The sequence below is a fragment of the Dromaius novaehollandiae genome, chromosome 12, assembly GCF_036370855.1.
Source record: "Dromaius novaehollandiae isolate bDroNov1 chromosome 12, bDroNov1.hap1, whole genome shotgun sequence".
NCBI classification, from domain to species: Eukaryota; Metazoa; Chordata; class Aves; order Casuariiformes; family Dromaiidae; genus Dromaius; species Dromaius novaehollandiae.
Window position 1 is genome coordinate 1,213,541 of NC_088109.1, and position 13,058 is coordinate 1,226,598.

Sequence of the window (13,058 nt, forward strand, 5' to 3'; positions counted from 1 at the left end):
TCGTGGCAAGCAAGTACTTTGGCCCAAAACCCTTTTCTCGCGGGGATGGGCCAGCAGGCATGGTGTCAGGTTGGGAAGAGGGGGAAGCACAGGCGTGGCGGGGGAGCTGTTTCAAAGGTCTTCTCTCCTTTGTGCAATGCTGGCAGTAGACATGGTGTGAGTATGTCGCTTCAGGGGGAAGGCAGAGCGACCATTCTGGTGGGCCTACAGTCAGTATGGCAGGGCCAGAGTGCGTGAGTCAGCTCTACCACCAAGAAATGCTCACAGACTAGTACATCTGGGCCCCTACCATTGCCTTGGCATATGCCTGTCCCAGCCCCACAAGAATTCCCCTCTGCTCTTCCTTCCTCCTCCCACACTGACACCATGTCTACTGACTGATTTCCACTCTAAATGTGACACTGAAAAAATGGCTCAACCACAAAGAAGTGCTTGCAGACACGTTCTCTTGGGCCCCTACCGTTGCCTTGCCATTCCTATTCCAACCACCGAACTATTGCCCCAGTACGCTTCCTCCTTCTTCACAAACTGACACCATGCCTACAACAGATTCCAACAGGAAGGGCCACCCTGATTAACAGGCCCCCACAGCAACAAGTGCTCACGGACAAGTTCTCTCGGGCTCCTACCGGTCCCTTCACATGCACAAGTTTGTGAGGAGCGCGGAAGCGCAGAGAGGCAGTTGTTGTGGGGCTGGAATAGGCATAGCAGGGCCAGCGTAGGAGCCCAAGAGAACTTGTCTGAGAGCTCCCTATGCTGGAATGACTGGCTGGGTAGATGAGGGGAGAGCAGTGGATGTTGTCTACCTTGACTTCAGCAAGGCTTTTGACACTGTCTCCTGCAACATCCTCATAGGCACGCAGAGCAAGTGTGGGCTAGGTGAGTGGACAGTGAGGTGGGCTAGGTGAGTAGGCAGCGAACTGAAAACTGGCTGAATGGCAGAGCTCAGAGGGGTGTGATCAGTGGCATGAAGTCTTGCTGGAGGTCTGTAGCTAGCGCTCCACCCCAGGTGTCAATACTGGGTCCAATATTATTCAACTTCTTCATCAGTGACCCCGATGAGGGGACAGAGTGCACCCTCAGCAAGTTTGCTGATGACACAAAACTGGGAGGAGTGGCTGATACACCAGAGGGCTGTGCTGCCATTCAGAGGGACCTGGACAGGCTGGAGAGATGGGCACAGGGGAACCTCACAAGTTCAATAAAGGGAAGTGCAGAATGCTGCACCTAAGGAGAAATAATCCCATGCACCAGGACAGGCCGGAGGCCCACCTACTGGAAAGCAGCTCTGCAGAGAAGGACACGGGAGACCTGCTGGACAGCAAGTTGACCATGAGCCAATAACGTGGCCTTGTGGACAAGAAGGCCAATGATATGCTGGGGTGCATTAGGAAGAGCATTGCCAGCAAGTCAAGGGAGGTGATTCTCGCCCTCTACTCAGCCCTGGTGAGGCCACACCTGGAGCGTGCATCCAGTTCTGGGCTGCCCAGTGTAAAAGACATATGGAGCTACTAGAGCAAGTCCAAAGAAGGGCTGCTAAGATGATTAAAGGAGCATCACCCTCTCCATCTCCCAAGTCAAGCCAAAAGACTAACACACTGGACACAACTATTTTACCCTCAGAAGCAGAAGCTGAATGCTTTCTTCAAGCTTGCTATAAGCTTTCCATCCCAAGACAAACTCCCTGAGCTGCAACAACACGGGAGGAGGAAGGGTTCCCAACCAATCTGCGCCAGACCATATGCGCCAGACCATATGCGGACAGCGTAGAGGACACAACTGCTCACGCAATGTTGAGTCACTGCCCCAACACCCCTTCTTCATTTCCTCAGCAAAAGGGACTTCTTTTTGTTTCGCGTTTATCACTGGTGATATCGCAGTACAGGATCCCAGCTGTACAAGGGGAAGGCTCCTTACCTTGCTTGCACTGGCTGTGCTCCTGCTCTGAATTGTGGACATGCATTTCTTGGGGCAAGCCAACTTTGCTGTGTAATCATCTGCAAAGAGGAAAAGAAATATGCTTGTATGGATCACCTGGATATCACATCTGTTCACCAGCGGGGAAGTCATGCTTGCAAATAGGTGGAGGAAGGGAGAGGAAGAGCCTTAATGGAAGAGCCTCATGTGGTCAAGTTACCAAATCAATTCCCCTTGCCCTTAAACCAGACAAAGAATTTCTGCCTAGGGAAGTCATCTGCAAAATTCCACCCTAAGACTCAGACCTGACCTGAATGGTGTTCACAGAAGCACATTTTACCTTGTTTAGGAGAAAGTCATTCGGATGTTTCAGTTCACTGATATCTGCAGTCGCAGAGCACAAGGTTGGCGGGTCTGAGATTTACTGGAGATTTTGAGGCTACAGCTCTTCCTGGGTTTCCTGCTCTCTTGTCCATGGTGCTTTCATGCCCCTAAGTGACTCAGATGCCTAGAAAGAGTGGGGAAAGGGATGAAATTGTTTTCTAGAGAAAAATGAGGGCATTTCCTGGCGTTTGTTTCCTCCAGAGCCATGCAAAGCAATCCAGAAATCCTCACAGTAACACCCTGGGGAAGGAACTTTAGACCATCCCACCCACTTGCACCTTCTGGGAAAACCAGAGAAACTCACTGCCTGAAACTGCCTGAGGTGCCCCACTGTCTGGAAGCAATGCATACGACCTGAGGGACCTGACCTCTCCTTTGTCGGTCACACCAGAATCATCTTGTCTGGCCTTTTCCCCAAAAGTGTGTGCAAGGAGCACATAAACACAGACCTCAGGGGACAAGCAGATGCAAGTTTATCGTGGTTGGAACGGAAGCTGGCTCTACAAGGAAAGGCTCATGTCACAGGACAGTTAAGGTCCAAGCTATCCACAGAACAGGGTATGGCTATCTGCTAAAAAGTCCAAGCTGCAGACAAGCTGAACATCAGACAACAGAAAGGCAGGCTCGCTTTCCAAGAGCAAAGCTGGACATTATGGTGCCTTCTGGATCGGAGCACTGCTTTTAACACACACAAACACACACACGCAGCAATCCCCTTCTTTCTGCAAAGTGACACGATGAGGTTAAGAATCTACTCCTCATAAAAGTTTCTAGCCTGCTAATACTCCACGTTTTTCAAACAACCCACGCAGTAATGTTACATCTGAGAAAGTCTGCATCAAGTCTTGCTCTTCTGCTCGCTCAGAAACAAAGTATGGATTGGAGAAGGAAAAAATGTCTGAGACAGTTTTTCTACCATAACACAGAGGTTCTGCCTGCAACCTGCAGGTCACTAAAACCCTCTGGCTAATGACAAAGACACAAAAGAAAAGACACCTCAGACTCTAACGGAAGCCCTGACTCTCCAGTTCAGCTCAGCAAGGCAGACTTTGTGTCTTTCCTCAACTTCTGCTGATGTTCTTCCCATGCAGATCCACTTTTCCAGGATCAGGGATTTCAAGGCAGGAAAGAGTGGCTATGGCTCACAGGAGCTGTGGTTTTCTCCCAGAATATCACCAGGCACATAGGCTATTAAGTCTCCATTGATTCACAGGAGCACATAAATCTGTTCTGAAAAAAAGCCAGACTAATTCAGGAGCTGCCCTTACTGTAGCTGATCCAGAGGACACTGATCCACACCACTCACTTGTATTTCACGTGACACTGGCATGTCTGAAATTGTTTCTCCTGCAGGGCTTTTCCCTTCCTCTGTAGTTTCTGGAGGGTCACTGTCTTCTGCTGTGAACTGTTTCTGGAGGGTCTTGAGCAGAGCTTTCTTCCTCACAGCACCTAGATGCCCCTTGGAAGGAAGACAGGCCATGCTTATTCTGTAATTCATGCTGTAATTCATGCTGTTCCAGTCCATGAGCTCCAGCTCCGGCTGGCTTGCAGCCATGTCTGTGCCTTACCATGGGCCCCGATTATCCAGACCTGGTCCCTGACACGCAGGCTGACCTCCCAGCCAGACCTCAGCTCTGCCTCACCGCCACGGATCTGCACGGCCAGCTGGGCTCCTGGCTGGAGCTGGCCCCCATCCCTGCGCCTGCCCTGCTCCCTTTGCTCCAGGACTGCGGTCTCTCTGAAGGGTAGCACAACCATCCTGTGTATCAGCCACTCCTCCCACTTGTGTATCATCTCCAAACTTGCCAAGGGTGCCCTCTGCCTCATCGTCCAAGTCATTAATCAAGAGGTTAAACACTATTGGCCACAGTACCGACCCTGGGGCACACCTTCAGTGACTGTACCGCTGATCACAACCCTCTGAGCCCGGCAGGTCAGCCAGCTTTTTACCTCACTGCCCACTCATCTAGCCCTTACTTTGTGAGCTTGTCTATGAGGATGGCACAGGAGACAGTGTCAGAAGTCTTACTAAGGTCAAGATGAACAACATCCACTGCTCTCCCCTCATCCACCAAGCCAGCCACCTCATCATAGAAGGCTATCGGGGTTGTCAGGCATAATTTCCCCTGTGTGAAGCCATGCTGACTACTCCTGATCACCTCTTGTTCTTAAAATATTTGGAAATGGCTTCCAGGATAAGCTGCTCCATGACCTTCCCAGGGAATGAGGTGAGTCTGACTGGCCTGTAGTTCCCCAGATCCTTCTTCTTGCCCTTCTTGAAGACAGGAGGGACATTTGCTTTCTTCCAGGCCTCAGGAACCTCCTTCAGTCGCCACAACCTTTCAAACATAATCGAGAGTGGCCTCACAATGACATCGGCCAGCTCCCTCAGCACTCGTGGGTGCATCCTGTCAGGTCCCATGGACTTGCGTATGTCCAGTTGGTTTAACTCTTCCCAAACCTGATCCTCCTCCACCAAGGGTAAGGCGTCTTTGCTCCAGACTTTCCCACTGGTACCAGTGCCCTGGGATTTCTGAAGACCTGTCTGACCAGTAACGACCTGAGGGAAGAAGGCCTTGAGTACCTCGGCTTCTTCTGTGCCCCTTCTCTTCAGATCCCTTGCCCCATTCAGCAATGGGCCCACATATCCCCAAGTCTTCCTTTTTGCTGCTGCTATCCCTTCTTGTTGCCCTCCGTTCCTGCAGGGAGAGCAGGAGCCATCCTCTTGTTGCCGGAAGTCACCACCTTCCAGCCTTTGCCATCATGGGAGTCTCCATTTCCCACTCTAAAACGCACCAGCTGCCTGCCCTTCATTTGGGACGGTTGGGGGGTTAGGTTCCTGAAGCTGCAGGGTCTTGGGGAAGATCCAGTCCATCTCTCTCTGTCATCTCTGAGGCTGTGCTCTGCTGACTTCCTCCTGCACCTCCTTTACTTGGCGACACACATCCTCCACCCGCGCACTCCTCCTGCAGAAAAGGATGCCGTCTTCCCCTGCCCCAGCCTCAGCAAGAGGCCCCAGGCCTCCCAGCAGCTGAAGACCTTGGACCTGCCTTCTATCACGCATGCTTGCTGCGGGATTCACGGGCTCAGACAAGCCCGCAACAGGACGCAGTCCCCTGCTCCCCACCTCTGGGGCAGCCAGCAGCCCTTTCCTGGGGTCCCCAGCCCTCCAAGCCTGCTCCTCCACAGCTGGTTCAAAAGCCAGGCATATGCCACTTCCAGGGCCCAGTGAGGAAGAGGAAGGACAGCTGCCTGCTACTGGAGTAGCAGCACCATGCACCACTAGTAACTACGCGATTCTCCTTTGTATTCGGGAGAGCCAGGAGTCAGAGCCCAAAGAATTGTCCTGAACCCAGAGGGTTGTGCCAGGCTCGATCCCCGTCCTCTACAGCTTCCTCCATCACAGAGATGGCCAAGAACCAGACCAGCCCCTCTATTTGCACAGCAAATGTTTTTGTGTTAATAACAACATAACCATCATAATGACATCAATTAGAAGGGATGGAGCACATATTCTTCAATTTTGCCATCAAGACTGTAAGGAGAGAGGGTTTAAACTGAGTATGAAAAGGCATGTTTCAGGGCAGGATTTGGACAATGTCTTCCCCATGCTGTGATCTTCCATAGCTGGGAATGATTTCATTTTGAGCCAAGGAAGTTGCCATCAGGAAAGAGTTGCCAGGCCGCAGGGGGCTTGCCCATAGGAGCGCCAGTTTTGCTTCAGCTGCAGAAGGCAGGTCTGTTTCTGCAGCGCAGGCACGCACTTTCCCTGCAGGAACACTCCTGGGCTTGCTCAAGGCAGTAAGCAAACGAAGGAGCCGAGCTTAAAGCGGCCCCGTGTCCATTTGATAGCAGCATTGCCCCAGGAGCAGAAAGCAGTGCCTCTGTGCCCAGAGTTACTTCAGAAATGGCAGGATTGAAGGGCCTTTCCAGGGGCCCTGCTTCTTCCCTTTCTGTGGTCGGTACAGTGAGTGTAAGGACAGTCTGGAAAGCTCCCTCTGGGACAAAACGAGCACTGGAGGGCCTCCGAGGAGTGTACAGCCCCATCAGCACCTAGGTACGAGGCCAGCTACGCTGCTATCGCCATGCTCAGCACTGCCATGCAGCCCCATTGTCTCCTCCCAGCCCCTCTGCCCACCCTGGGCAGACCAGGCAGCTGGACCTTGTAGGACATTACAGCATCTGGACATAGATTACATTACAGCATACTGGACAGGACGGGACAGGATGGGGCCATCCTCCTTTAGGCATCAAACCAGGCTCTTTGTCTTTAAAAGTCCTCAGCAAGGTCCCTGCAGCCAACCTACCTCCTCTTCCTGGTCTCTGCACGGTTGCGGGGGGACTCCCACAGAAGGAAGACTTCGTGCCCCTGCACTACTTGCTTTCCAGATCGCTGTGAAAGGAAGGACTCGTTCACTGCTTGGGGTTGCTCCTCCAGCCTGCCCACCCCGCCCCGGCGCTGTGAGCCCCGCTCCGCACCCCGGGGTCTCTGCCTCTCCTCTCCCATGCGCCTGCCCAAAGGCTCCCGCAGGCGCCAGGGCCGTGGCTCCCCGTTACTCAAGCATTTCTGCAGAGAGCTCCCCTGAAGCTGTGGCCTGCGGCGCTGAGGCCTCACGGAGGCCAGCGCGGGACGTGGCCGTGCCCCCGGGACCCTGCTGTCCCGGCCCCGGGAGCGGCCCCGGTGCGTGGGGGCGGCAGGGGTTCCCTCGGCGGCCCTGAGCCCCGCGGGGGTTGCGCCGAGCCCTGCCGGCTGGGGCCGCGCCTCAAGGGCTTCCGAGACTCTCGGAGAAGCGCGGCGCCCCGGGGGCGGCTCGGCAGCGGGGTGCCGAGGCGCGGGCGGCGGCGAGGCCGGGCCCGAGGCGGCGGCGGGGCCCGAGGCGGCGGGGCCCAGGCCGCGGCCGCCGCCCGTCTCCCGGCAACGCGGGCGGCGCGCGCCGCCTGCGCGCCATGGCCCTCGCGGCTCGCCGTAGCGCGGCGGCGGCAGTGAGCGGCGCGGCCGGCCCCGCGGTGAGTGAGGGGCCGCCCGGCCCCGGTCCTGGTCCCTGGCAGCCCTCCCGGCCCCGGGCAGCCCTCCCGGCCCCTCGGCGCGGCGGCCCTGCCGCCCGGCCCGGTGGCGGCGCTGTGCCCGGCCCTGTCCCCGGCCCTGCGCTGCCCTGCCCGCGGGGGCCGGGGAGGCTGTGCCCCGGCCGAGGCCCGGTGGCAGGTTGGGGTGCGGGAGGCCGGGGCAGGGCCGCGCTGTGCGGCCCTTTTCGGGGAGCGCTGCCGGAATTGGGGGGGGGGGTGTGTGTGTGGGCGTGGGGGTGTTGCCGGGCTTGGGGGTGGTGCTGCCATCTTTCGGGGGCGTTTGGGGTGTTGCTGCGTTTGGGAGATGCTGCCAGGTGAAGGGGATGTTGCCAGCTTGGGGAATGCTGTGAATTTTAGGGGGTGCTTTTTGGTGTGGTGGTGTTTTGGGGAAGGCGTGTTGCCAGGTTGGGGGGGTATTTCTGGGTTTAGACTTCTTTCTGGATTTGGGGAATGTAGCCAGGTTTAAGGGGTGTTGCTGGGTCTGGAGCATGCTGCCACGTTTGGGGGTGTGTTGGGAGGTGTTTTTTGCTGAGTTTAGGTGATTTTCTGGGGTTAGGGGTGTTTCTGGATTTAGGGTGTGCAGACAGCTTTGGGGGGTGCCACCAGGTTTAGGGGAGAGTTCTGGGTTTCGGGGTTGTTTCTGATTTTGGGGAATGTTGCTAGCTGTAGAGAGTGTTTCTGGGTTTGAGGGTGTTCCTGGGTTTGGGGGATGGTGCCAGGTGTAGCGGGTGCCCCAGCCAGCTGCTGACATGAATACTAGTGATTAATGAAGAGCTGCTTTCTGACCTGAGTATGTGAGCTTTGCAGCTGAGCTGTTTCCCTGCTGCATTCACCCCCTTTTGCCTGGGGAGAGCCACAGGGCTCAGTTGGTAGCTACTGGACAAAACCATGTTTGCTGATCCAGCTTCCGACCCTTGTTGCCTGTCTTGTGTTGGCACAGTTTAAGATCTGGCTTCATCTGTGTTGTTTATTCTGCCCTTTTGCTGGAAGCTGCTTTCCTTTGGCAAGGGAACGGAGTTTAACCCATGGCTAAACTCAGAGCCAGGCATGTTTGCTGGATCTGATGGGGCTGGATTTGCATTAAAGCAGTGAATCACGAAGCAGAGTGGTGCAGGGGCAGATGCGTGTCCCCTTGCGCTGCCGTGTCTCTGGCCTGTTGCAAGCAGCATCCACTTCAATGGAAAAAAATCCCTGGCAAGGGCAACGCTGCCAGCCAGTGTATCTTGTACGAGGCTGAGCACTGGTGGTGGTTGTGCTGTACTCTCAGGCTGTTTTATTCCTTTGCTGTTTTAAATATCTGATGCAAATCATTCAGAGATGTTGATACAGCCTGCTTCTTGCGTTGTTCCTGCCGTTTTGCTTGGTAGTGCTGTACCAGGGAAGTGAGACAGTGTTCCTGTGTTACTAGTTGGCTGAGTAGCTCTGGAGGAAAGAGGCTTTAAGAAATCCTATCTCAAGTCAAGCTGGAGCTTAAGTGATCTTCTGTCAGTGGATTTCCCGTGGCGCTTACAACACTTGGCAAGTTCCCTGACTTTTCTTGGGTTCACCTTAGTTTCTGTTCTGTGAAACTGGTGGCAAGCATTTAGTTCCTGCAGTTGTTGCTTCTGTTGTACCTTTCTGTTGCTTTTTGCCACAAAGTGTTTTTTCAGGCTGTCTACTGAAGGACACTTCTAGTGATGGTTGGCTATCTGGATAATCAGAAATGGGAGAGGGCTATAAGCTAACATTTTTAAGCTGGATAGAACTGGCAACTTGCATTAATTCTTCTCTACCAGCTTTGCTTTAGTCCTGTTTTGTCCTGGCATGTGACACACTGGCTCTGATAGCATTGTTCGTATTCTGGTGACACTAGGAAAGATTGTGACTCTTCAGTCTAGTGCTAGGTTTTCACCTGTAAACCCTTCTATGTACTTCTACCTGCATCCCATCTTGTCCCTATAAAACTAACAGTTGGTCTCCGGGTCTTTTGCTTTGTAATCAGTGGTATTCTTTTTTAGTCTGGTTTATCTGCATTTCTTCCTTTCTTCCTTTCTTTGCTAAATAATCTAACAATCTGTTAAAAGGAAAATTAACCAGATGCATATTCCTATCTTAAAGAACACAGTGTGGGAGAGGAAGGTGGAAATGCCTTGTCAGGACAAGTGTAAAGACGCAGCGTGGTTGCTGATTTCAGCTGTCTTTGACACTGGTGGTTGCTGTAATCCTGTGCTAGCTCAGTGCTTCTAGCTCAAACTCAGTGCAAAGGTTGCCTGTGTTGGTTGTCTGGGTTGGTTCTGTCTGTGCCTTTGGTTGGTGTGGAGTCTGTGTGTTTGGCTGGAGTATGGCTTAATGCCTTATTTGGTAGGTTGATCTGTCCACTTTGAGAAGATTTTGAGCTGTTGGACAGGTGGGATTGAGAGCAGGGTTGGCAGCTTGCTTTGGTCAGCCTCTTGGTATGATGTTCTCATTAGTACAAGGACTCTGATTACTGTTTGGCATATCCCTGTTGTTCAGTCCAGGTGCATCTAACTCCAAGAAGGGGGAAGTGTAAAGGCAGGATCCTCCCCAGGAAGCTTTGTTCCAGGTGTCTCTCTGTCTTATGTCCACTCGGGAATTGGTGCCTGTGAAGAATGACATCAAGAGGTGCTGGGACTGCTTTCTCAAGGAAGAACTACAGGCTGAGCACTGAGCCGGAGAAGTCCAAGCTCACAGGTAGGGAGGGGCCTGTGCATGCCATGTAGAAGCAGGACCGTTGTGGATGAGGGGTAAACACCCCCTGCCTCTCTTTAGGTCAGCTGCCTTCTGGGTGTGGTGAGGCTGGAACTGGGTAAACCCCTGAACTGAGATAAGCTGTTGGGAGGGCCATTCCTGTAGTACTGGGAACTCCACCAGAAGCTCATGCTGCAGTGCTCTTTCTTCAGCACACAGCAGTGCCTCTTGAGGCCACGGAGGTGGTGTTGCCTGTCTTTGGCCATCTGATTTGGGTAGTTCCCCTTCCAGCGCATGGACAGCTTCTCTAGTTCTCAGATTAATCCGTTTCTGGGACATGTCGACATCTGTTAGGCAGTCCCTTTTCTCTTGGACTGACCAGTCTGGCAGAAGTGTGCTCATGAGACCATGAATCTGGTATTTGAGGGCTCTGTGGCATCCAGTAATTAAGCTGCATTAATATGATACTAGGGATTGTTTTGCACAGTGAAAGCTAAAATGAGGCATGCATCGTTAGAGCAAGCTGTGGGTTAGAGTAGATGAGATGCTCCTGCAAGCCCTTCTATCTCAGCAGCTTCTGTAGTACAGTTAAGAGATGGAGGTACATAAAACGTTCAGAGTATGAACATGACATCAGGAATTGCAATAGTGATAAAATTCCTTCTTTTTTTTTAAACTGAAATTGGATTTCTACCTCAAACTTTTGAGGTCTACATGATCTGAAAGTAACCCTGCAGGATTCTCGAGAATGTAGTTCCACCTATGAGGACCAATTTATAGCCTCCCATTTGCTATAGGAGAGCAGCTCAAATCAGAAAGAGCCCTTGCCTTGGAGATGTGGCCAACAATGCTGGACTCTAGGGCTGCTAGTGAAGACAGTGAAACGATGAGTGACTTCCTGAAGCTGCATTTTTCACTGTGGTGATCTGCAGACTTGAACATCATTTCTCAGTTATCAGTTTCTTCCTTGTTCCTAAAATTAATGTTTCTGAGTTTACCTTTAACTCCCAAAGCTTATTTTGCTTCTGTTTTTCACAAGGGATTGTGAACAGCAGGCTGCTGAATGATTATCTGCATCGCATCTTCACCAATGCTGATGGGATCCAGCCTGCAGCTGCTTACAGGTACTGGACTTCTCATTTGTTAGATGGCAAGTGATGCTGTATTAGTCCCCAGATATGCAATACTGTGGTGAAAGGAGAGATCTTTTAGTGCCACGCAATGATCTTGCTTAAAAGCACAGCAGTGCCGTGTTGCAGAAATGACTCTCTAGTCCTACTGTTCAATGGCCTGTTCAAATTGCAGGGCTTCCTAGGAAGGATTCTTCAAAAACTTCTGTGTAAAAGCTCATGTATTTAATCACTAGGCAGTACTTTTGCAATAAGCAGACAAGCAGGCATTGACCTTATCATTCCTGTTCCTCCTCTACTTGTAAAGGTAAATAGGAGCACAAAATGCACAGGTTTTAGGTGCAGTAATGAAAACTAGGTCATCAGTGCCCTGCAAGGTTATTACTGACGTATCGAATACCATACATTTCTCAGGCTGTGTAACTGTTGGTACTTTTGTTACTAGGAGCCAGCAAAGGAAAAGAAATGCAAAGTTCCTGCTTAGTGTCTGTGCTTTTTCTATTTGTTTTCAATTCTCCTTCACCTTGTAGCCAAGAAACTTGTAGCCAAGAAACTTGTAGCTTTGGCTGGGAAAAATTTCCCTTGCATTTAGCTGTTTCTCCAGAGGCAAGTCAGACAGGTTCAGCACAAATAAAAGTGTTGTAAGAATGAGACGAGCGTGTAGCTCCTGCTGACCAACCGCACTGCAGAGCGGCTGGGGTCACATTCCATGGGCTATACTTAGCTACTGCCAGCTCAAATGTGCGCTTAGAGCTGCTAAAAATAGCTCTTGGTCTTCTTGGTGAGCTAATGTTTTGTGGGGGGGGCAAAAGTGGGTCCTATTACTTTGCCACAAGCTCTCCTGCCAGCAGGCCTTGGAATATTCCATTTGCCCAGTCTGGGTTATCAATACTTCTGTTTCTTTGCCCACTGATTAATGGCTTGAAAGCACAGAACTGATAGTTTGTTGGACTGGTCTTCTCTTTTTTTTTTTTTTTTCCTCCTCCTTTCTATCTTCCTCCCTGGACTTGACTATTTGGTAGAAAGCCCAGCAGCAGTCAAGTAGGTCTTGAAAATAAAATTTGCAATATGGGAGCAAGTTTTATAGTATGTTATCTTGTCTTTGGAGGCCTAAATTCCTCACAGGCGAGCTTGCTGCAGATCTGTCTAGCTGTCTTATGCTGCTCTCACCCCCTTCTAGAACTTCTCCATGCTAGCTGTTGGTTAAGTTACTTTGTTGAAGCCAGCACTTCTCACGCCAGACAAAATTGCTTCTTTGATTCCACTTCCGTGCATCTTCACATCCAGCAGGCTTTCAGAAGGTCTCTCACCATAATGTTTTAGGGAAACCTCTAGGCCTGGAGGAGGGGGAAGGTTGTTCCACAGGTGACTTTAGAAGTGGGAAGCAGGCATAGGAGTAACTAGTAACTCTCACAGTAAAGGGAAATCCTGCAGTGTAATCTGTGTTGTGGCCTGTATCCTTAAGTGACTTGAAAAGGGGGTGAGCATGAGGTGGCAGAGTTTGCTACTGTTATGAAGTTATTTAGAACAGTGAAAATGTAGGGTGGCTGTGAGACAGTGGCTGGATAGTGAAATGGTCAGTGAAACTCAGTGCAGGGAAATGGGAAGTGATGCATTGAAAGGGGACTAGCCCCAACTTTGCACATAAAATGATAGATCTTGAGCTGATTGTTACTGCTTAGGAGTGAGATTGTGGGAAAACAGAAATCTAAATCTTTAGTAAGTCAGAAAAAAAAAGTAAGTTAGGAATTCTTAGGAAAGGGATGTGGGGCAGAGAAGATCATTGTGCTGCTGAAGGAATTAGTGGTTTGCCCTCATCTTGAGTAATGTGTGGTTCTGGTCTCACCAACTTCAAAAGGATATTTTAGAGCTGCA

At 51.6% G+C, this 13,058-nt stretch overlaps 1 protein-coding gene across 5 annotated transcripts in view; it reads left to right on the plus strand.

The window, feature by feature from the left end:
• Positions 1-6,832: 6,832 nt before the first annotated feature.
• The window catches only part of RNF123 (ring finger protein 123), a 62,246-nt gene continuing 56,020 nt past the window's right edge, over positions 6,833-13,058 (plus strand). The window contains exons 1-3 of one of the 5 annotated variants that reach the window (XM_026106611.2): positions 6,833-7,308; positions 9,864-10,056; positions 11,093-11,177. In XM_026106611.2, coding sequence (XP_025962396.1) covers positions 9,975-10,056; positions 11,093-11,177 — 167 coding nt within the window. In that variant the 5' untranslated portion in view covers positions 6,833-7,308; positions 9,864-9,974. Of the gene's footprint in view, positions 7,505-7,616; positions 7,680-7,730; positions 8,884-9,858; positions 10,057-11,092; positions 11,178-13,058 lie in introns of those variants that run through there. The other 4 variants (XM_026106612.2, XM_026106610.2, XM_064518588.1 and 1 more) reach the window with 4 other exon arrangements.